The sequence below is a fragment of the Parathielavia appendiculata genome (genome assembly GCF_033297405.1).
Source record: "Parathielavia appendiculata strain CBS 731.68 unplaced genomic scaffold N657scaffold_3, whole genome shotgun sequence".
Classification (NCBI taxonomy): domain Eukaryota; kingdom Fungi; phylum Ascomycota; class Sordariomycetes; order Sordariales; family Chaetomiaceae; genus Parathielavia; species Parathielavia appendiculata.
Window position 1 is genome coordinate 1,604,948 of NW_026944222.1, and position 22,074 is coordinate 1,627,021.

Consider the following 22,074-nt stretch of genomic DNA (forward strand, 5'->3'; position numbering starts at 1 on the left):
GAATCGAAGGATGTGGTAGCTGTAAAGTGTTGAACAGTCTTGGACACAGCGACATGCGACACGCCGAACGCGGCTGCCACGGTGCGTTGGCTAACCCCAGCTGCCACCGCACCGCAAATGGCTGCACATGCAGCAGGGCTCAATTCCTCGTGTTTCTTGCAACCAGCCGTCAAGATGCGGCCCAAATCGGTCAAATCGAGTGCCATTTGGGGAAGTTGTGGTGGTGTGAAAGTTCGAGGATGATAGTGGACGCGTCGAGGAGACGCGTAAAGTGGGTGGGGTGGTAACAGACTTTTGAACCCCACTGTACCTTGTTCTAGCGGGTGCGGATCGCCAAGCGACCATGCGGGGCATCCAGGTGGTCCTGCGGGGTGAAGCTTACCTTACGGAGGTACCTTAGCTGGAACCTTCCCTCCAACAGCAACCTAACCCCCGCCTGCCGTTGCCTGCCAGGGCTTCTGGAATACCTACAGAGCCTTATCATTGCTTCTCGGCTGAGCATCTCGACTCACCAGCACATAAAAGTGCATACTTTAGCACCAACAGTGTGTTCATAGAATCCTGAGGTTCCAGCTATAATCTGGCCCGCCACACCCTCACTCTGGCCAAGCACACAAGGCTGAGCTCCCCGCCCGAAGCCTGGAATCTCCGAACCAGCGATGTGCCAAATCGATGGCCGACCGCCAGTCGCAGCTGCTACCGAGCACGACGACTGTCGCTCAGATGACTTCCCCTGGCATATCGGGGTCTGTGATGCCCACTGCCACCCTACGGACACCATGTCCTCCATCGCCAGCATAACCCGCATGCGGACACGGGTGCTCACCATCATGGCCACGCGCTCGCAGGACCAAGACCTCGTAGCATCCGCCGCAGCTGAGCACGGCATTCAAAACCGCGCCGCAATCGCCTTGCCCGCAGCCCAACACACCCCAGACCGAGTGGTGGCCGCATTCGGCTGGCACCCCTGGTTCTCGCACCAGCTCTACGACGATACGGCATGCGAAAACCCATTTGACCCTCACAACGCCGAACACAAAGCAAAACACTACAGCTCGGTGCTGACGCCCCCCCCAGACGAGGCCTTCATCGCCGCCCTGCCGGACCCGCTTCCACTAAGCCTCTTCCTCACTGAAACGCGGCGGCGTGTTCTCGAAGCGCGAACCGCGCTCATCGGCGAGGTGGGGTTGGACAAAGCCTTTCGGCTGCCCTGGCCATGGAACGCGGCGGAACATTCGTCCCGCGACCAGACGTTGACACCGGGCGGGCGCGAGGGGCGCACGCTGAGCATGCACCATGTCCGCATGCCGCACCAGATTGCGGTGCTCAAGGCACAGCTGCGGCTGGCGGGCGAGCTGGGCGTGGCGGTTAGCGTGCATGGGGTGCAGGCGCACGGGGTGCTTTTTGACGCGCTGGCGTCGCTATGGAAGGGGTTTGAGAAGGAGGTGGTGTCGAGGAGGAAGCAGAAGCTGGTTGCGAAGGGGGCGGAGGACTTTGAATCCAGCGAAGAGGAGGAGGAGTATGGTGATGAGGGGTTGGAGGAGACACAGAGGATAGCGGGCAAGGGCTTCAAGCCAAAGCCTTTCCCTCCGCGGGTATGCTTGCATTCGTTTAGTGGCTCGCCGCAGACGGTGCAGCAGTACCGGAACCCGTCCATCCCCCTGCGCGTATACTTTTCCTTCTCCACCGTGATCAACCTGTCGACAGCCGGAGGAGAGAGCAAGTTCCCTGACGTCGTGCGGGCGTGTCCCGATGATCGGGTGCTGCTCGAGAGCGATTTGCATTGTGCCGGCGAGGACATGGACCGGGTGCTTGAAGATATTGCTCGGAAAGTCTGTGAGATCAAAGGCTGGTCGCTGGAGGAGGGGTTGACGAGGATACGGAAGAATTATGAAGAGTTTATATTTGGCTGAGGGCATGTTGTGCCAACTCTCTGGTTGAGCTCGTTGTTTGACCGTGGAGCTGCTCGAACGGAGCATTCAAGATGCAGGTACAACTGGCTATGCAAAACCATGCCAATTGGAAGCTCAGAGTGATGCTTTCTTGATCAATCTAATCAGAACGGAAGCGTTTCTCATCAAAATAACGTCGTTCTAGCGTCAAAGTCGGAGTGTTGATTGGGACAATGGCCTTCAAAGTACGTTAAGGACGAAGGCCATGAGTTTTGACTGTCCATAGATTAGGTCACTAAACTCATATAAAAATGAAGGACCTCACAGGTCACGGAAGCTCTCCGACGACAATGGGATGTTGGAGCGATCCCTGCTGTAGGTAGCATCCTAACAGGAGTGGCTAAGGTAGCGTTTGCAGGCACTTGCCTGGTCTGTCAGCTAGGGCCCAGTAGTTATGTAGGCAGCCCCTCATCAATTGGGTCATTCGTGCTGAAGCCCCGGAACTTTCTCTTATCCCCGCGCCTCCATTCTCCTTTCCTGGACTCCCAAATCTCATTCCCGACTTGTTCCAATCCTTCCCTGATCGCCTCTACGGACGCATCACGGTTTGGCCAAGAAGCATAGAGAATCAAGGCTTATTCCCGGTCTTGGCGTCGCACCTCGCGTGGCTTTGCGTCTTCCGCAGCTTACCTCACTGCCTGAGTTATTCCCAGCCTAGAGCCGAGCGACCAGCATTCGGCTACCCGTCCACGCGCGGTGAGCTTTGGTGGGACGTTGGAAGGGGAGTCAGAGTCCGCGCCCCCGTCCATCCGCAGCCCTCGGTGTTGTCGAGTCAACCGAGCTTGTCCTCGATCAGGCCGCATCTGCCGCCTCCCGCCTTGGCGTGGCTTTTCCGGGCTGTTCGCGGATGGAGAGACTGGCGCAGCAGTCAGCACTGGGCCGCCCGCCGCCCGCTCTCTCCTCAGTCTCGGCTGCCGGTGTCACCATCTACGTGTCGCCCAACGTCGCCGCGCCCGCCCACCATCACCACCTGCGGCATTCGCACCCGCACCCTCAGTTGAGTGTCGGCGACGCCCCGCTCCGCCGTGGGCCCAAAAGGGTCGCCCGTGGAGAAATTGCGGCTGCTGAAGAGTCATCGCCGTTATGGGCCCAAACTGCCGCAGCCAAGGCCGACGGAGCCGGCCGCGCCGGACAAAGCCCCGGTCTTGGCACCTCTCCCGACAACAGAGACAGTAGTACGGCCTCGCCGACGGCTTCGGCGGATCAGCCGAGGAAAAAGCAAAAGCGGAACAAGCCGACCCTGTCTTGCTTTGAGTGCGTCGAGAGGAAAACCAAGGTACGTCTGCATTTCCTCGGGCTTGTACTGTTTGTTTAGGAACGAACAGCGGTTGTAGTTGAACGAGTGCACACGTTGCTGGACAATTTTGTATTCAGTACTTTTTTCCATACTACGTCGCGTGTTCTTGATTTTGCTACAAATAAGTGTCAGAACTTCGCCTTCGCATCAAGAGCGGTCCAGGCCTGTCTGCTTCCCACAACTGACGTCGTGCTCGTTCTAGTGTGATCGTGGGAGACCCCATTGCCTTGCTTGTACGTCTACCTTCTGTCTCTGACCCGACCCGCTTTCTAAGACACGACTCAGGTATAAAACGCCAGACAGAGTGTCAATATGCGCATGTCGCCAATTTGCTCGAGTAGGTCGCACCTCGCGCCATTGGGGCCGTGGCTAATTTAAGATAGAGAGACCACTCGAAACGCAACCAACGGTCGCCGCATGACAAGACCGCCCAAGAAGCGGCCAGATGGTGTCCAGCATAATATGCCGAATGCTGCTGACCGCGGTTTTAACGTCGGGAGACTTAAAGCACTGGGCTCTGTCTCCACGTCCACCGGTCTTTTGTCTAATGTTCCTTATTCCGCTCCCGGATCGTCCAACGTCTTTGGTATCGGTTCAGAGCACCCGTTTGCCAATTATTGGACCTGCGAAGGTGGCCTACCGGAAGTCATCTCTGTACTCCCTGACAAGCTACAGGCTGACATCCTGCTAAACCGCTATTTTGAGTGCGTTGACCCGGTCTACCCCATGCTCCACAGGCAGACATTCTACGCCGATTATGAGCACTTCTGGTCTCTGTCGCGGCCGGACAAAGACCGCTCGGATGCCGCATTTGTTGCGCTAGTTTTCGTGATGCTGGCCCTGGGCACGCAATTTGTTACGTCGACGTCTCCCAGGGAAAGGAAGCAGACAGCCGAGTTCTACGCATCTGCGAGCAATCAAGCACTGCGCATGTGCTCGTATCTGAGCACTGCCTCCATAAGGACCATCCAGGCCATGGTTCTCATTACATACTTTCTCATCAATGACAACCACGCCTCCGACGGCTGGGCTTTTGCCGGGATATTGATGCGGCAGGCCTACGCCATGGGATTGCACCGCGATCCGAATATTGGTACGCTCACCGAATCTCAAGCCTCTCTTCTTTCTTCTCCTAACCGGTCACGCAGTCGTTCCCGACGCACCTCCCTTTGAGAAGCAACAACGCCGCAAAGTCTGGCAGGCTGTCCTCTTACAAGATACCTTCCTCACCGTCCTCCTCTCCCTCCCGCCGAGCGCCACCCACACCGACGTCAGCGTCGAAGACCTCGTCGCGGACGACTCGTCCATCGCGTCAGACGACCCGACCGACACGGCTTACATCCGCGGCTCCTGGACGCTGGCCAACCTGGTCCAGGAAACCATCTGCTCGCCGCGCTCCCTCGACGTGCCCATCTGCACCACCGCCCGGCACAAGTCCAAGCTCGTCGCCGACTTCCGCGCCGTCTACCGCTCCTTCCCGGACGTGTTCCGCTCGTGGGACCCGGACGCGCTCGCGCAGCTGGCGCAGACCAACAAGCGCGTCGTGCGCCAGACGCTGTTCCTGAGCAGCAATTACTTTCACAATCTGATGCTCGTCCACGCCTCGGAGAGCCCTGACGTGCCGGTCAATGTGCGGGGCACGCTCGAGGCGGCGCACGACGCCATTACGGCTTTTTTTGTCCTGTTTGCGCTGTTCGAGGCCGAGGCGCGCGTCTGGTGGGTGTTTAACCACCGCGCGTTTCTCGAGGCGCTGTGTATCGGGAATGTGTTGAGGGAGGTGGCAAAAGAGCCTGGTGGAGAGGAGAGTATGGTCAAGGATCCTTTGTTTGTGAGAGCTAGGGGGGATATTCGTGAGTTATTCCCTCTTTTCTTCCTTTTCTTCTTTCATAGCCCTTATTTCGGTTTGCGCGTAGGTTGCTTGCTTGATGGCGGTACTTTGCCGTATCCTATCTACTATGTTAACCGAGGAGGGCTCCTGGCTAACGAGACGATTAGACCGCATGATTCAGATAATGCAGGCCATGAGTGAGGGTGAACAGGGTTCGCAGACGGCTAGGACGAGGGTGGCGGTTTTGAGCGAGTTTTTGCTGTAGTGGCGGTGAGAGTGTGTGGTGCATGTCTGTATAGGTAAAAGCCTGGGTTTGGATAAGTCGGTGTTCTGGGCGTGCAGGCAAACGACGTACATTCGAGGGCTAGGGAGAGCTACTGATGTCTATGCAGTACTCTGTGATGGGTGTATGTGAGCAGTGCAGTCTGGTGTTTGCGTGGTGTTGACTGCGGAGGAGGGAGTATAATTACCACTTGCTTCAGACGAGTTCAAGGGTGCGCTGGAGGTTTGTATACAGACAGTACTAATGCCGGAACATCATGCAATCGACCATAAGATGTACTACCTACATTCCTTCAACCATTGTTCATGCTAGCGATGGTCAGTAACAGGAGAAAAAAGCGAATGTTCTCGTTGATAAACGGGCATGACTCAGGCCAGCAGCCTCAAGCCTGTGAGGCTCCCGCGTGGTGAAAGAGGCAGGTACCGCTATCATTTCCGGAGCACATATCCCGATCTTGGGACGACACCAATACCGAGAGCGCTAGTAAAGCTGCTTGTTGCCCAAAACCAAGTCAGTGTCTATATTTTTTCCCGTTTAGCACCCCGTAGACCTCATCATAGTACGTATGTAGAAGATCCGATATACCTTAGCTATCAAAAGCAAGCTCATAGTCGGACAATCCGCTCGAATCCTCCCGAGGACACCAGCCAACTAGGCGTTGGCGTCTCCCGCAGCAGCGGTAACCTCACCCTGATCATCTGTCACCGCCGTCTCCACCTCGGCAGCAGGCGCATCCAAGACCTCGACGTCGGCGGCATCAGTCTGCTGCCCCTCAGCAGCAGCAGCAGCCGCATCCTCCATCTCAGCATCTTTGCCCTCCTCTGCCTTCTTCGTCTCCTTCCCATCCCGCTGAATGCCCATGTTAATCAAGGGTGTGGTATCATTATAGATACGCAACAGCATCGCTGTGCGATCCTCCTTCGGCAGCATCAGATTCAGACTCTGGAAGCTCTTCCACAGCGGCAGGGCCATGTGCTCGGCAAAATCCTCATCCCCTCCCTCGGGCTCCACCCTCAGCACACAGCACCCCAGCGCCAAATCCCTCACCCGCTCGCCAATCTCGTCCATCCTCTTCCAGTCGTCGCCGGCAATCTTGGGGAACATCTCGACCAGCAGCTTCCTGAGCGTTTCCTTCTTCCTGAGCACAACGACCCGCTCCGGGCCGACGTAGCCGTGCAGGATGGGCATGCCCTCGCTCTGGATGCGCCAGCGGCAGACCTCGGCCGACGGCGCGTCCTGCTTGACGAACATCTTGACGCCGCCGTGCACAAACTTGACACCACGGCCTTCGTTGAGGACGAGGATGTCGCGGACGAGCGCCGACGTGTAGTAGATGGCCTTTGCCGGCTCACCGAGGGCATTGCGCACCATGTACCGGTCCGACGGGAAGCGCGGGGAGATCTTGTAGAATTCGGCCACGTTCTTGATAACTTCGTGTTCCGAGGGGAGGAATTTGAACGGTTCTTCGTACGGGCCATTGGGTTTGATCTTGGGTTCTGGCTGTTGCTCTTGGGCTGTGGCAGCAGGGGTGGCTGCGGAAGGGGTGGCAAAGGTTGAGTCTGTTGGCGCCGGAGCGTCTTCCTTAACGGCATCGCCGTTAACGGGGCTCTCGACATCCTCGAGCTTAACTTTAACCTCGACTTCGGTCTTGACCTCTGCGGGAGCTTCGGTCGGAGCGACCTCCTCCTCCATTGGCTCCTCTTTGATGCGTTCCTCCTTGATGGGCTCCTCCGACAGCCTCAACTTCTTCACGCCGGCCTCCTCCTTGGCCTCCTCCTCCAGGGGCCGCTTGCCCGCGTTGACATTGCCGTTGGCCTTGGTCTGAACGGGCTGTTTCCTGTTTTCCTCGGGCTTCGCCTTGAACTCGGCGTTTTTGTGCAGCGCGGTGATAAAGAAACCGCCGGTATCCTGCTGGTGAGCGTACACGCGCATGCACCGCTCGAGCGGAAGATCAGCGCAGTCACTTCCGGCAGGCCGGGGGAACATTGTTTCAACCAGACGGCCCGGGGCAATGCCATCCCCGGTGGACTTTGTGTACTCCTCTACCTCGTCCCACGAGTTCCACAGGCGAGCAGACTTGTCCATAATCTGCCACTTCCTCAGACCCGGTTTCCGCTTGAGCAGAGGGAGTTGGTCGCTGCAGTCGATAATCTCGATCTTTTCGGGTCCTCCGCAGCGCTCGATGGCGGCGGCCACAACAGCCTCGTTCTCAACAGGGTTCATGCTGCAGGTCGAGTAGACAACGCGACCGCCGGGTTTGAGCATCTGCAAGGCACGCACGAGGATCCTGACTTGTGTGAGGTGCAGACCCAAGGCATTACCCGGGGTCCAGTCCTTCCACAAATTGACGTTCTTACGGAGAGTGCCGTCACCCGAGCAGGGGACGTCGGCCAAAATGCGGTCGAACTTGAGGTAGTTGGGCTTGGACGGGTTCTCGGGGTTCGGTATCCTGAGAGGCGGATACATGGTAGCATCCTGGTTTGTGACGATCATGTTGGGCGAGGACAGGCGCTTCAATTGATGGATCAACATGTGGCTCCGCTTGTAGTCGGCGTCATTGGCGATGAGCAGGCCGGTGGCTCTTCCGTCGTCGCTTGGGTCGGCCTCGAGCCGGGCAGCCTCCTCTTCCAAAGCATCCTCGGACTTGACCTCATCGCCAGAAAAGGTCCGGATAACCTGTCGAATCCGGGCCTCCTCGCCGCGATGGATCATTTCGAGCAGCTGGGCTGCCTTGCTGCCGGGAGCGGCGCACAGATCGAGAACGGTCATGCCGGGCTTGACGTCCATAAGCAGAGGCGGAATCATGCTCACAACCTCTTGCCTGCTGATGTTGCCGACGCTGGTCTCGGAGACAAGGAATTTCTGGAAGGCGGCGAAGGGAGGGAACTTGCGAATGACATTCTTCGGGGTGGTCATGGACCAGGCGAGCCCATCAGGGTACCAGGGAACAGGCTTTGGAGCTTCGACGGTGACCCCTTCGTGAGTGATTCTGGTGATCTCGGGAATGTATCTCGTCTGGAGCAGGCGCTTGACGGCGAGGGCGTGGCCTTTGGAGCCGCAGAAGCGGAAGCTATTGGGCAACTCTCTTCTCAGCGCGGCCCAGAACTCGGCTCTTTCGTCCTCGGGCAGATCGACCAGGGCGTTATAGTACTCCTCGAGTCTCTTGTTCTCCTTCTTCACCGTCGGCCACGTCTCGTAAGGGCGATGACCTCCGCGTTTGTTGTCACGGTCACGGCCTCCACGGCCGCCGCCGCGGCCGCCTCGGTGTCCCTGTGGTCCATGTCAGGAAAAGCGTTCAGGTACCGAATTGTCGACATAGCATTCGAGTCAAATACCTTTTTTCCGCGGCCCATGTCTGCACGTGTAGTAAACGAGGCAATGAGAGACAATCCGCAGTTGTAGACAGTCGCGATGCGATCCAATCGCATCGATTTGACTGCTGCAGTCGAGAGCAAAGAAAATATGCTGAGAAGGTCGGAGCAAGCGAAATGTGGGGGCGGGGATTAACTATTCCTTATCTGGAGTGGAGAATCTGGATGATTGGACTACGGTTTAAGTGCATGTGTAAGTCGTATCAACTTGAAGTGAAAAGAACATCCGACAGGAAAACCAGCATGATGCCTTGCAAAATGCTCATCATTGAAGCCTAATAAATAGAAAAAACATGCATTGACTTACCATTTTTTGCTCTGTCTGTTGAAGTATCTGGGTTCTCACTGGCGGTTTCTCGGTGAGTCGGTTCTTGCGATGCATATGGTAAAGCTTATCGTTAAAACTGAAGGATCAAGGCCGATAAAGAAGGTACCTCCCGCTCGAGGGAGCCATTGACGTCGCAGCATTCTAAAGTTGGCCACTGTCTTTCTGAAGTATCTCCAAGAGAATTCAGGCATCATTGTAGGCTCCAAGTTTCAATGTCCAGAGCTTGACAGAAGCATGTCTTGTAAAGTAAGGCAATGGTAAAGTCCCTAGCCTACCTTCGACGATGTTCGGTACAGTAATGCTATCCAATATTGCACAATTCCGCCCTCGATCATAGAATGTCAAGTTTACTCAAAAGTGAATTTGGGAGAGAGCATGGCACATAGGAAGCGAAAGCGTAGGTTTTCAGAGCCATTTGTCTCCAGAGATGCCAGAGTCTAGATCAGGGACTTGGATACTTTGCACCCCCCCCTCCCCCTTCCCCCCGGAGTAAGCCTCCAGTTGGGAGGAAGCAACAGCCCAACCAAAGTACCAAACCACAGCCGAACGAATAACAGCTGTTGAGACGCATTCGTGGGGAAGTGATTTTATTCTGGTCAGTCTGACGGATGGCCGATCGACTAACCTCGGGTGAAGCAAGAGCAAGAAAATGAGTAACTTGTACAAACGAAGGAGCCTTCTCACACAAAACTGCAGTGTATCGATGCTAGGTATCTTGGGCAGACTCATGCTACACGACACATTTTTAAAATACCGAGAAATTCGAACTTCAACTCCTCAGACAACGACACTGTGCCTAAGAAGCATGACGGAATATCAAACATTGTCATTACTTTGGTATCCTTGTAATATCAGACCTCTCTATCCCTCGTTTTACCCATATCAAATCCCTTCAGTGTGCCCCTTTTCATTTCCGTGAAACTCCAGGCGAAGTTAAAACCGACAAAAAAGAGACCAGGCCAAACGAACCAGAACAAGAGGTATCATGTCCCGAAAGCAGAACTCATCACCACAAACCCATCAATTACCACCACCACCAGCAAACTCACGCCCGACAGGCATACCCTCCAGCGCAATACTCAGGCAACCCCCCACGGTCCGACGACTGCAGGCACTCCCCCACAGTCCACATCCAGCTGCCCCTTGCTTCGGCAGTAGCCTCGTCGCCGGCCGGAACCTGCAGCACCCGCGGCCTCAAATGCATATCCGCCTCGGCCTCCTCAAACGAAGGCAACCCGCCAAGCCCCGCCGGCGGCACAACCACCACCGCGCCCGTCTCCTGCTCACGCTGAGTAGTAGTCGTAGAAGATTTCGAGGCGAATCCGTCGACGGCAACCTGCAGCGGCACCGCCAGGGAGACGGTGGTCGACGCGCCGCCGCGGGGCGAGGACAAGTTCACCGAAAGCTGGACCGTGTACACGCGCGACGCGATGCACGAGTGGAAGGTCGGGACGAACGTCTTCTTATCGGTTGGCAATGACAGCGGCACCGAGAGAGTAGTTGTGTGCAGAACCGGTGATGATGGCGAGCCGTTCTTCGTTGACGCTGTCGGCTTTGATTTTGGTGCGTGGTCTGATTCGGTATCGCTGCTGCCGTAGCCCGAGTCGCGGCGGCGGAGAGAGGTGGGTGTCCAGGCGGGTTGCTCGGCGAGGGTCACGGTGGGTACAGGGGTTGATGTGAAGTATTGTCCGCGGCGATCGGTGAGGTAGGGGGCGTTCCAGACGCCAAGGTTGGGGAAGTCGGAGATGGTCCCGGAGGAGAAGTAGGTATGGGCGGTGATCTTGGAGGTGACGCTGGTGATGGTAGGGGGCAGAACGCGCGGGTTTTCTGGGTCGAAGGTGAGCTTGATGTGCGCCATGGGGTGCGACATAACGCGGCGACCGTCGGGGGATAGGATGGCGGCGCCCGGTTGGAGGGCCTCGGCTGTGATACGGCCAAGCTTGGTGGAAAGGATGTTCTTGCGGAGCGTCTTGGTCTTGGACATGCGGTAGATGTTGTCCTTTTCGGTGATGCTGAGCGGGGGCTCTTCCGGGGTGGCTGGGAGGACCTGGATCGGCTCCGTCACCTCCATGATGCGCGTCTTGCGGTCGCCGTCATCGCGCATCACGCGAGCCTTGATGATGTACTCGATCTGGGCCATTTTAGGCGCCATGTCATCGCGCTGCCAGCCGCCGAGAGAGGGCGGCAGCAGCACGTGGTGGTCTTGGAGCTGGTCCGAAAGCCGCGCGTGGTTGCACGCGTTGATGGTGAGCTGGTGAGGGATGACGAAGTTGAAGGGAACCGTGTATGTGCGGCCTGTCTCGAGCACCCTAGGGACCGGATACGTCGTCGCTTCGGGGATGGGCATGACCATCTTGAGGAATGTGTGGGTGACTTCCTGCGGGGCGCTCACGCCGTCAAAGGTCGTCTTGGTGTGCCCGATCAGGAGGATCTGGATCGAGTCAAAGCGGACATCGCGCTTGGTGGTGATGGTCACATCGCCCGCCACGGGCGAACCGGATGTGTAAACCTTGGAGCGGTAGTGGTCCTTCAGGTTCACTCTGATGTCGGATTGGGCGTATGCTCTCTTCCTATTGCTGGAAGGCTGCTCGACGGGACCGATGGAACTCGCAGCGTAAGACATAGGACCGGCCATTGTGACGGTTTGGTTTAATTGAAAGGCTGAGAGGGGGGTTTAGTCCCGAAGGACGTGTTGCTGAAGGGGTATAAGTCGGCTGTGTCAATCCGAGGACCTGTGGGTGGTGCAAGAGTAGTCCAGGCGGCGTGTAAGCGACGGTTTGCTCTCAAACTGCAGGACAAACACTTGGAAGGCAGGTCTGAGGGATGTGACATGTGGGAGACAATGGACCCGAGTGGGCAGCAGAATCTATTCGTTATATATGGAGTAGCAACTGGCTCGACTCGAATCCACGAACATGCTGTGGTTGACGAACCCGTTGACTCATTACAAAGCAGCGAGTCTCAATGCAGCAGCAAGCCACGCATAGGGCGTTGTTAGGCGAGCGTCATGGTCTGGAGCGTGATCTGCTGGCGCCCTTGTTCGTGCTTCTGCGGGCGTGTCCTCGGTCTGATTGGCGAATAGGAAACGGTGTGCAGCCCGAAAGGCGGGATGTGGCTTTGGCAGCTGGAACCATGCCACATGCCGCAACATGGCTCTAAGCCGAAAAGGTGCTCGCCGAGGACCGAAGGAGGTGGAGCTGCCGTGTCACCGATTTGCTGCTGAGGTTCCGCTGTCTTGAATTGAGCCCGAGGTTACCTATATGGATTATACTCGTAGAGAAGGTCCGACAGGTGCAGCGCAGTCGTCGGTCCACCGTCTCAACGCTGCTTGTTGAAACTGCAGCTGTTCGCGTTCTCTTGTGCATTCCAGGCTGCAATCGCACAGTCGAAACCAATGTCAGATTAGGTGGACCCCACCCCATCAGCTGGGCCCAGTGGGTCCGCTGTTAGCGCACCCTACTGTAGGGCTTGCTCGAGGCTTGGCATTCCACCTTTGTTGTGTCGCTTGTCTGGGGAAAGGCGCAGAGATCAGTGTCCGGGCATCGGATCTTTCGCGAAGTCTCTGTCGTCTTCTCCAGGGCTACTCGCTCCAGTTGACACAGACCCTCAGTTTGCATGCAATGCCGTCCAGATATGGCATAGTTAGTCTTGTCTTTCTGGCTATTGATAGCTGGCCTCCGCGGCCGTCAATGCTGTCAACGCTCAAGAGGTCCGGTGTCGGACACGTTAACCCGTCGTTCACGTTTCGTGATTGATTGTCCAACCCTGTCTCTCATTACCTGAACCCCGCGCCCCCGCAACTCCGCATTATTTTGTTCGAGTTCGAAGCGACAACATCATCAAAGTTGGGCCGGCCGACAGCAAGTTGTCCGTTTCTGAGTCTCGCTTGCGGCACGTCCACCCCCGTCCCCCTCCGTCGCCATAACAGGTACAGTCCATCAGAGACGCCAGGCTTGTAGACACCGTTTCTACAACCGAAAGTCCTAACAACCACGTACTCGCTACCGGCCACCTTTGGAGGCTTAGCTCTCTGTATTGACTTGTAGGGCAGCGGAGCTCGGAGCTACCACAAGCGGTGCGGCTAGGGTTCCTTCAAAACAAGTTTAGAGTCATCGGCAAGGGTTCCTTCAAAACTTGAAGTTTAGAGTCATCGGCAAGGGTTTCGAAAAAAGATTTGCGGACCCACCGCCGTCAAGGCACGGGATCCACGTTGCTTTCCGCCATGGCATACCCAGGGATCACAGCACGAGCCCAGTGGATTGGGATCGAGTGTGTACGGAGGTACGCGGTGTACGATCGTAACAGCGAAAACAGTATGGAGGTGATGGTGTGCTTCATCAACGTTCTTGTGCTTGGATCCAATACAACTCGAGCTGCAAATCATTGCGTCAGACATACTCCGTTAGACACAGAATCATGTCATGGATCGACTTTCGAAGGAGAGCTGATCAAGGAATCCCGATTCTCCAGGCTGCGCCTTTGGGTCGACACGCTGTTTGGTTTCATAGCGTGACAGGACCCCTGCTTTGACTCAAAGGCTTTAACCGCTAACCGAGCCAGTCAACACCGCCTGTGCTGTGCCCAGTGGTCACGACTCAAACATTATTTTTCCGTAGATACGTAGTTAACTATCTTAATAATCTTCGTGTTTTTAGTAATCCTGCACAGCAGTCACTCTCACCATCCAGCATTTACACAGCCGCTGCATCCTGCAGACCTTTCGGTACTCGAGCATGGTTTTGGTGAGGATCGCAACGATTTCCAAAACGAATCCCAAGAAAAAAAAAAAAAAGGGCCTACAAACGTCCAATTCAACTTTATACTCTATCCCCAGATTTTTATGATCATGGCTCTAAATGGTATCCAGCTACGGAGGTCCCTGCTCGCGTCTTTTCCTCCACCACGCAATGATAGCCAATGCTCGGCGTCTATGACTCTTTTCTCTACATGTTCCACATGTGAGTTTTGGTTGCTAAGGCTCATCAATAACCGTCCATGTTCGGGGTTGCCGACATGCATCTGACGAGTATGAACCATAAACGAGCTGTCACTCAGTCATGCCACGAGATGTACAACATAATGCCTGCTCCAAGCAGGATGGCAGCAAACTGCACCAACGTCTTGCGCAGTTCGGCCGTTTTATTGGGGCCAGTTTCGAGCAGCTCGGGGATCACGGCCACCGTGCCAACGTAAAGGAAGGTGCCCGCCGTGAAAGGCAACAACAGGTCGCCGTAGGTGAGACTCGTTCCCCAGAGGCCGTCGCGCATGCCCATGGACGCGCCCTCACTGGCGCCGCCGCCAAACTCTTGCACCGCAATGCCGATAAGCGTGCCGATTAGCGCGCCGACAGCCGTGACGAACTGCGCGCCCATGGCCTGCCGCTTCGAGAAACCCGACTGGACCAGCAGGGCAAAGTCGCCGACCTCATGCGGTATCTCGTGGAAGAAGACGGCGACAGTAGTCGTAGCCCCAATGGTGGGCGACGCGTAGAAAGAGGCCGACATGGCCAGGCCGTCGGTGATGTTGTGTGTGAAGTCGGCGCTGTAAGCGTCAGCACAATCCACGCCTCCAATCCGTAGAAAACCATGCACATACATCATGTTCAGGACGCCGCCGAGCTTAACCGAGGCATTCACCTCCTTCTCCACGAGCTCCGTCCTCTTCTCCTCAGCCCTGTCTCCCGTCCCCTTCCTCAACCTCACTCCCTCCTTTTCCTCCCCGACAACCGCGCTCGACCTCCCTTCCCCCTTCTCAGCCGCATGAGAATGCCCATGCCCGTGACTATGCCCATGCGCATCTCCCCCACCTCCCGTGGCGATCCTCAGCCCCTTATCCATCGCTACAAACACCAAGAACCCTACCAGAATCGCCACGCCAAGCAACAGATTCCTGTTTGGCTCAACCAGCACCATCCTCACCCGGTCCGGCTCGTCCTCCCCCAGGAAAATCTCCGGCAGCAGGTGAAACAGCGTGTCGCCCAGCAGCCCGCCGACGGCAAACGCCACCATGACGGACAGCGAAGATGGGTCGATGTTGGTGGGGACGAGGGCCAGCAAAAAATTCGGCGGGCCCGAGATGTATAGTGTCGCGAGCAGCGCGTTGATACCCGGGTGCGAAGAGGGGAAGAGCAGGGCGAAGAGGCGGGTCGTGATGGAGGAGGGGGCGGCGGCGTGGGAGGCGGCTTTGGCGTCCGAGAGGGTGCGGATTATGGGGAATTCCTGGATCGGCTAAGTCAGTCTTTGTTCTGGCAAGTGTAGGGTGTTTGCGCGATATGGGAGGTCGTAGAGGGGAGACAGACTTGTAGTTGGGCGTCGAGCTCGGCCAGGGAGAGAGTTTCGGGGGATGGGAGGTCGGATTTACTGGTGGCCCATGCGGTGAGCGCGAAGGTCGACACAAAGAGGAGGACCGCGGCGGCGCGGGTGCGCCGGTGCTGGAGAAGGGCCATGGCTACGGTTTACGGGGACCGGGCGAGGGTGTCGCGGAGGGTTGACAAGCAGCGCCACGGGAAGAAAAGGGGTCGCGTGTCGTGTGGAGTGGATCGGAATTCAGCTTGTCGAATTTGGAAGGAGGATAATCGTGCCAAGACGCGGGCCATAGGGCTGAGCCTGAAGGGGAAGGTGAATTGAGATGATTGCTTTAGACTTGCAATCTTGCATCGACTACATATGCAACGGGATCGGATGCCAATCAAGCATAAAGGTACATGGTTGTCAAACCGATTTGGGCAATCTGAGTCGAAGAAAAAATTCAATGTTCCTCGGTAACCGGAAATGCGGGTCGCCAAACTATGTCACCAAGATGCCAACCCATCATTAACGGCTTCGAGATCTGGACACTATTACCAGCTCATGTTCGCAAGTCATCGATTCGTTCTACGAATTACTACCGAGTAGGTCTCAGGGCATCATTTCTGCTTGCCCATAACTGTTTCCAGTTCCGTCCCCCGTATTCAACAACACCCCGAGACGCTCCCCGTCTCAGACGGCATCACAGCCTTCATCCTCCTCCTCCACCCTCCCCTTGAAGAAGATATCAAAAAGCGGCTGCGTCCCCAAGTCCGCTCCAGTAATTCCAAGACTCGGAGTCCCGGGTTCTGCGGCGCATCCCTCAAGATGTACCACCACACGTTCACCTTCCCGAACAGTGGACAGCCTACCTCGTCCCAGAACTGCTTCGAATTGTCCACCGATGGTATCGCTGCGCCCGAAACTTCCTCACTCACCGGAAACCCATCTTGGTAAGCCACACCGGCTTCCCCCCACCACCTTTGCCTTCGTGTGCGCCATCGCCTCGTCAAACAGACGCTTCCCATTCGCGGCGGCGTTCGGCACCCGGCTCTACCAGTAGCTGTACGCGTCCACGCCAACCCGGTCCACCGCGTCCAGCACGGCCTGGTCCTTGGGCAGGTCGACCCATTCGGTCCAGGTCTCGACATGCCCTATCGGGGTCTTTTTAAGGGAGTTCCCCTGACCGCCTCGCGCGCGCGGTGGATGTAGCCCGCGATGGTGGTCGCGTTGGTGCCGGTGCCGGCTTTGTTTGCTTTGCCGGTGGGCGAGTCGCGATACAGGTCCTCGCTGCCGACCGGAGATGCCGACCACGAGGGAGGTGAAGGCATGGCAGTATGTGTCGAAGGCGGTTCTCAGGCCGGTGAGTTCGTTGGGAAAGGCTGGCGGACCCGAGGAGCACCACATGCCGAGGAGGAGCGGCATGTTGGTTGCCATGGCGGCCGGGCTGGCACTGATGACGTCGTGGGTGGTCTTCCATTGCTGAAGAGGGTGAGCTTGGTGGGGGGGGGGGGGGGGGGGGCGACTGGAGACTTACGAGCATGCTGTAGAGACGAGCGCTGGCAGAGCCGTATCCGGGTGCACCCACGAGGTTTTGGGCGGTGTTGAACTCGGTTTCAAAGTCCGACTGCATCTTGGGCCTTTCGTCGCTGAATTAGGCGCCGTAGTTGAAGCCTTGGTAGACGGCGCTGACGGAGGTTATTATGATAGCGAACAAGACCGCCAGGCTTGAAAAGCTTCGCATCGTGGACGAATGGTAGTCTTTGAACTAGGTGAGAAGGAGTATTTCAGGTGAAGGCCCTCGGATGAAGGCACGTTACGAGTCACGTATGATGGCCGGTTACGAATCGGCATAAAGGGATAGACAGGGTGTGACCTGGAGCATTATATGGCAAGTTCAGATAATACTAGTGCGGTGTAATACGATTATGTTGAATACACCTGGCCGTCTTCCTGGTGTGCTACTAATACACTTGGGCTGGCAGCACTTGTGGCGAGGAGGAATCAATGGAATGAATCACAAGTTTGTGCACGGCTCATTGGCAACTGAACTTGAACGAAACGTGTTCTAGGTGTGGTCTCGTTTTCATAGCGCTCGTCAAGTTGACGTCAGCTTTACTCCAGTCATCACCTCATGCGAAGTGGATTGAATAACACCTGTATCTGTTTCCTTGTGATAGCTTTAGGTTAAGGGTTCGCGATCTCCTCAATTTCAATGCACAGCAGTTCATCCCCTTCTGCGTGAAGGCCACCTACCAGGATCATTACACGTTACAAAGTACCTTATCCGAGAAAACATGTTCAAACGAGTTCGACGATTATCGTGGAACCTGTCTCCATCTCCACCCATTCTCCTTCAATAACACCTACCCCGAGCCTCTCATATTTTGGATAAATCTGACCATCTTCCGAACCCGAGCCTGGACCCAACAGCACCACAAGCAACACATAGTACGTGGGCAGTTGAATCATGAGTCAATTAATTCCCTTCCAATTCTTGACAGCCAAATACCCATCCAAGACCACGACGGAACTGGCTCCTGGCCGGAAGGGGTCGTGATCCGCTCCAAACCCTCGCCGGCCCGTCTCCACAAGAAAGTCCTGTCGGGATACTGTGGAAAGACGCCGTAGACGTCTCCGGCCGTGAAGGTCTCGGAGAGTCTCTTGGTGATTGCCGAAATCGCCCGCTCTTGTAGCACCCCCCCGCGTAGGTTGAGCTCTGCTTGGTTTATATCTCGGCTGAAGTCGTCCGTATCGCTCACGCACAAACGTCGTTCACCAGGAGAGGAGCGGGGCAGCTCGATGCACAGTGTTGGCGACCGCGTGTCGAGGAAGCCCTCGGACGAGCCTTTGGCTGAGGTAGCAGCAATGGTGCAGTATGCTTCTCCGTAATATTGCCCCATCTTTGGTGACTCGGTCCGCCAGTCTTCACTTCCGGCGCACCCCGAGCCATCGGAACAGCCATGATGAGGCTGGATTATGCAAAGCGAGTCGATCCAGAGATACCGCACGCCAATCTCGCGGCTAACGGTCACGGCGGCTTAGAATGTCTTTGGTAGCTCATCGAAGGCGATGTTCTCGCATCGAGACGCGATGTTGCAGCGGTAGGTAAGAACGCCCGGTGCTGTTCGGGCTCGCCCCATCGGTGAGACAGCGTAACAAATCTTCCTCGCTCGCCTGCGTTCGAGCAATTCAGCGGTAATGAATATGGACCATTGCCGTCTCTGACGTCTAGGACCCTCGTAGACAGAATCGCGTCATGGTTTGGGGAGGAGCGTGAGTGACATCTGGACTTAGCCTGCCTTTTGTCGCTGTCCAGAAGCCACTTGCGAAGCGGCTGCATCTGGGTATGGCCTCTCCTCGATTTGGGCAGCACCTGGAATCCAGCTTGAACAAGTGCCGAGTCGGAGTGGTCGGGATTCTCCGGATCTGGAAATATTTTGAGAATCCTTCGACCGTTCAACAGCAACTCGGCGTCGATTCCCTGGAGCTTGACGGTCTCCTGGTGCTGTCCAATCGACTCAATGAATCGGACAAATACCATACAAAGCTTACAGGAGCGAGAATTTGCCTCGAACTCGGACCTTCTTGCAACGTATGTGTCCTGTGACCCGGAGCGCCTCCTAATTGCGCGGGCAAGTTTGCAGCAAGACTCGCACGACTCCTAAGTTGCGTTTTCAGCTCGACAAACGGCGCCGCCGATCTGTGAGAGCAACCTGGCGGCGAATTTGTAATCTGCCTTGGACTGCCAGATGTCGCCAAATACGAGAGGAGGAGGAGACCGTGGTCCATAACCGGCGGTTTACCTGTAGTGACGGCGGAAGAAGTCTGCGAACAGTTTACTCTTGTGTTGCATATGCATTTGTTCCCATGTCCTAGGGATATCGTCCTCAACTTTATCATCGTCTTCCTCCTGCAAGCGGAAGTCCAGATCCTCGAAGTCTCTTTGTGTCTACTTCTTTGCTTAGCGCAAGATGGGATGGAGAGAATCTTGCTTTGAGCTGGTACGAGTTATCGAGACACCGCGAGGCATGTGCAAAGTCGATCTCGTAAAGTAGTCCCTTACGTCGTCGTTTGACTTGATTGATGGAACAGATCTGTTCGAGCCGCCATATTCATCGTCGCTCGTCGTATAGGAACGGCGCCTCGACACGTTTTCCGAGTCATCCTCAATGTCGTAATCCTGTGGCCCTGCCATCTTCAGACCTTGCTCTCCAATTCAAAGAGGCAGGCAACTCCAAAATCGTGAGCGATAGCTGGTGATCAACGCCGGTTAGAGGCCCGGGGGGTTAACGTCGATGGAAAGATGCTATAGCTGTTGATCAGGAATTCACAGATGCGAGTCAATAACCACCACTTAGATTGAAACCACCGGCAATGGCCTAGGGGCAGGCAAAGGATATACAATACCGCCAAGGCGCGGAGAAGTGTTTGCCGAAGTCGCAGGCCGTTGACGACGTGCATACACTATTGACAGATTCCAGTCCCCATCCGACACGGCCGCTAGCCCGCTGCAGTCAAAAGCGAGACGAGTCAGCACCGGCGTTTTTGTAACACACCTCTCTGCACTGGAAGGGCGCCCCTCGGCCAGTGAGATCTCAAACCCCGAACTAGACGTGACTCTCGCCTCCAAAAAAACAAGCCTGCAGTGCGCGAAACCGGCTGGCTCTTCTCTGCATATGAGCAATCGAGGTGTTGCCCAGCCTCGTGCATGCGGATTTCTGACGGTACCTGCAACGTAGAATCATGCAGGACTGTCCATCCACATCAGATGTCTCTTCCCACCGAATTACGAGATTCTCGGCAATCTTCCATTGCTTTCATCAATAACCGCCTGCCTGCCTACCTCTCATGGCGCCTTCAGGGGCACTCAGCCTCAATTGGACCCTCGCGTCAGGAAGGCGCCTATACACCGGCCAGGGCACGCCAGGCATAGGCCCCATGTATCGGTCAGACAAAAAACAAAGGGAGTGACTTCGGCCGGCCAAGCCGGTGTTGAAGTCAATGGCTTTTGGGACAGCATCTTCCCGCTGGCCATGGTGCGACTAGAGGCGCAAATCCTTGATCGATGCGCCGAACGTGGACGAGATGAACAGGAAGGAACTACTAGATCGGGCTGATGGGTTCAGGCATTTCCCAAGAGCAAATACGTCTGAAAACGGGCCGCTCCCTATCTCCGAAATCAGCCGATAGCTGACAGCTTCTTATAGTTCCCGACGCAGTTCGTCTCGAGTAGGACTTGTCGACTGCACAATTCGACGAGCTCAGGGCCCGGACCCTAGTACAGCCGACACGAGTCTCTGACAGCGACCACAACAGGCTCATCGCCGTCCTCCGCATTGTCATCATCACAACTGAACCAGGTGCCCATTCTGCCGACAATGTACACGCTGTCTCATACGCTGCAACCCGTATGGTGCCATCGTGTCCCGCAGCAGCATATTTCCTGCCATGGCTGTTCGCTTGTCCGCCATGGCACAGCCGGCAGGGCAGACACTTCCCGCGCCGTTCCCAGTCGAGATGCCGCCAATACAGGCACGACAACATATGAACATAGCCAGCCTCCGCAGACTTCCCGAGGTGCCCGACATGGACATGGTCGATGTTAACCGCATCCTCAAAAGCTACACCTCGATTCCCCGTGGCGAGTGCAACAAAGCCGAGGGCGCCTTCAAAACTACCCGGTTCCGGCACTGGCTCACCACCCCAACATCGCGAGAACTACTCGTGCTCCGGGAGTTCCACAGTCCCAGCATGCACACTATCACCGCCTTCTCGCTAATGTGCGCCACCCTTGCACAGGCCATGCGTGCACAACAGAGCCAGTACATCTCGCTCGTCCTTTTCTGCGGCAGCCACGTTGGTGATTATGGTGACGACGACGACGATCAGACGATGAAAGGGGAGGGTGATCGAAAGAGGAACAAGCCAGCTGTAGGCCGACGTGCCATAGCACGCAGCTTCATCGCTCAACTCCTCCGGCAACACCCGTTTGACACAGTCCTGGCACGCGAGGAACACAATCTCTCGGACGGAAACGCCTGGTACTGTGACCAGACCAGGCAGGGCAACATGCGCCAACTCTGCGTCCCTGCTGGAGTTGCTCATCCGGCGGCTACCACCGCACGCGGTGGTCGTTTGTATCATCGACGGCATCTCGCACTACGAGATGGATGAGTGTGAAGAAGGAATGCTGGTGGTTTTGAGAGCCATACTGGCGTCTGGCGAGGGATGGGGATGATGAGGAGAGAGTGACGGCTGCGGTGGAAGTGTTGGCTACAGCTCCCAGGACGACAGTAGTACAAAGCGAATTTAGGGAGCAAGCTGGGTGCTTTCTGAGTTGACGGAGGTAAGAAGGGAGACTAAGGAAGTGGTAATGGCGCGATAATCATGGGCAGCGAGGAGGACAATGATGATTCCGAGAGGCATGATGATGGTTCGGAAAGAGAAGGATGAGGAGCGTCGCGGAAAAATTGAGCCACTATCATCGAGCGCGCCTGAATGCACTATTTTGCGAATGTTGTCGCCGTTGTCGGTTTGATATGTCGAAACAAGGTATGTCATGTGGGAAATGCGAAGGCAGCCGACGACATGATGCTGAGGAATTCCAGGTTGGTATCCCCTTCAAATGGAGTGGTTGCTGGGGAAGGACGCTCCGTTGCTTCGAGTTTCCTAATTTCACCGACCATTGCTTCCTATTTCCACAATACCAACTTCTTTTAAGTAGAGCT

General features: G+C 56.1%; 8 protein-coding genes across 8 annotated transcripts; 3 read left to right on the forward strand and 5 right to left on the reverse strand.

Annotated features, from left to right (window-relative positions):
* The first annotated feature begins 431 nt into the window (after positions 1-431).
* On the forward strand, positions 432-2,241 carry N657DRAFT_642778 (Metallo-dependent hydrolase). Its single transcript, XM_062792407.1, has one exon. It carries the CDS (start codon positions 660-662, stop codon positions 1,911-1,913), a length of 1,254 nt encoding a protein of 417 aa, XP_062649782.1. The 5' UTR covers positions 432-659; the 3' UTR covers positions 1,914-2,241.
* Positions 2,242-2,417: 176 nt separating this feature from the next.
* N657DRAFT_642779 (uncharacterized protein) lies at positions 2,418-5,648 on the forward strand. The gene is made up of 6 exons (XM_062792408.1): positions 2,418-3,228; positions 3,452-3,482; positions 3,535-3,586; positions 3,633-4,342; positions 4,398-5,099; positions 5,245-5,648. Exons 1-6 carry the CDS (start codon positions 2,800-2,802, stop codon positions 5,340-5,342), a joined length of 2,022 nt encoding a protein of 673 aa, XP_062649783.1. The 5' UTR covers positions 2,418-2,799; the 3' UTR covers positions 5,343-5,648.
* A 363-nt stretch (positions 5,649-6,011) lies between these two features.
* N657DRAFT_679026 (S-adenosyl-L-methionine-dependent methyltransferase) lies at positions 6,012-8,713 on the reverse strand (the record flags this gene model as incomplete). Its single annotated transcript, XM_062796135.1, has 2 exons — positions 6,012-8,630; positions 8,696-8,713. The coding sequence occupies 2 exons, from the start codon at positions 8,711-8,713 to the stop codon at positions 6,012-6,014; spliced, it is 2,637 nt and encodes an 878-aa protein (XP_062649784.1).
* Positions 8,714-9,812: 1,099 nt separating this feature from the next.
* N657DRAFT_614315 (uncharacterized protein) lies at positions 9,813-11,682 on the reverse strand (the record flags this gene model as incomplete). Its single annotated transcript, XM_062790435.1, has 2 exons — positions 9,813-10,347; positions 10,390-11,682. The coding sequence occupies 2 exons, from the start codon at positions 11,680-11,682 to the stop codon at positions 10,105-10,107; spliced, it is 1,536 nt and encodes a 511-aa protein (XP_062649785.1). The 3' UTR covers positions 9,813-10,104.
* Positions 11,683-13,800: 2,118 nt separating this feature from the next.
* N657DRAFT_688644 (Zip-domain-containing protein) lies at positions 13,801-15,569 on the reverse strand. The gene is made up of 3 exons (XM_062796952.1): positions 15,358-15,569; positions 14,655-15,277; positions 13,801-14,600 (listed from the first exon to the last, which is right to left on the reverse strand). The coding sequence occupies exons 1-3, from the start codon at positions 15,502-15,504 to the stop codon at positions 14,111-14,113; spliced, it is 1,260 nt and encodes a 419-aa protein (XP_062649786.1). The 5' UTR covers positions 15,505-15,569; the 3' UTR covers positions 13,801-14,110.
* Positions 15,570-16,396: 827 nt separating this feature from the next.
* On the reverse strand, positions 16,397-16,976 carry N657DRAFT_632180 (glycoside hydrolase family 17 protein; the record flags this gene model as incomplete). The annotated part of the gene is made up of 2 exons (XM_062791126.1): positions 16,397-16,825; positions 16,881-16,976. The coding sequence occupies 2 exons, from the start codon at positions 16,974-16,976 to the stop codon at positions 16,397-16,399; spliced, it is 525 nt and encodes a 174-aa protein (XP_062649787.1).
* A 494-nt stretch (positions 16,977-17,470) lies between these two features.
* N657DRAFT_632181 (uncharacterized protein) lies at positions 17,471-19,541 on the reverse strand (the record flags this gene model as incomplete). Its single annotated transcript, XM_062791127.1, has 7 exons — positions 17,471-17,506; positions 17,714-17,763; positions 17,856-18,383; positions 18,629-18,851; positions 18,899-19,149; positions 19,187-19,295; positions 19,410-19,541. The coding sequence occupies 7 exons, from the start codon at positions 19,539-19,541 to the stop codon at positions 17,471-17,473; spliced, it is 1,329 nt and encodes a 442-aa protein (XP_062649788.1).
* A 1,274-nt stretch (positions 19,542-20,815) lies between these two features.
* Positions 20,816-21,520, forward strand: N657DRAFT_679030 (uncharacterized protein; the record flags this gene model as incomplete). The annotated part of the gene is made up of 1 exon (XM_062796136.1): positions 20,816-21,520. The coding sequence occupies one exon, from the start codon at positions 20,816-20,818 to the stop codon at positions 21,518-21,520; it is 705 nt and encodes a 234-aa protein (XP_062649789.1).
* Between the last annotated feature and the right edge of the window lie 554 nt (positions 21,521-22,074).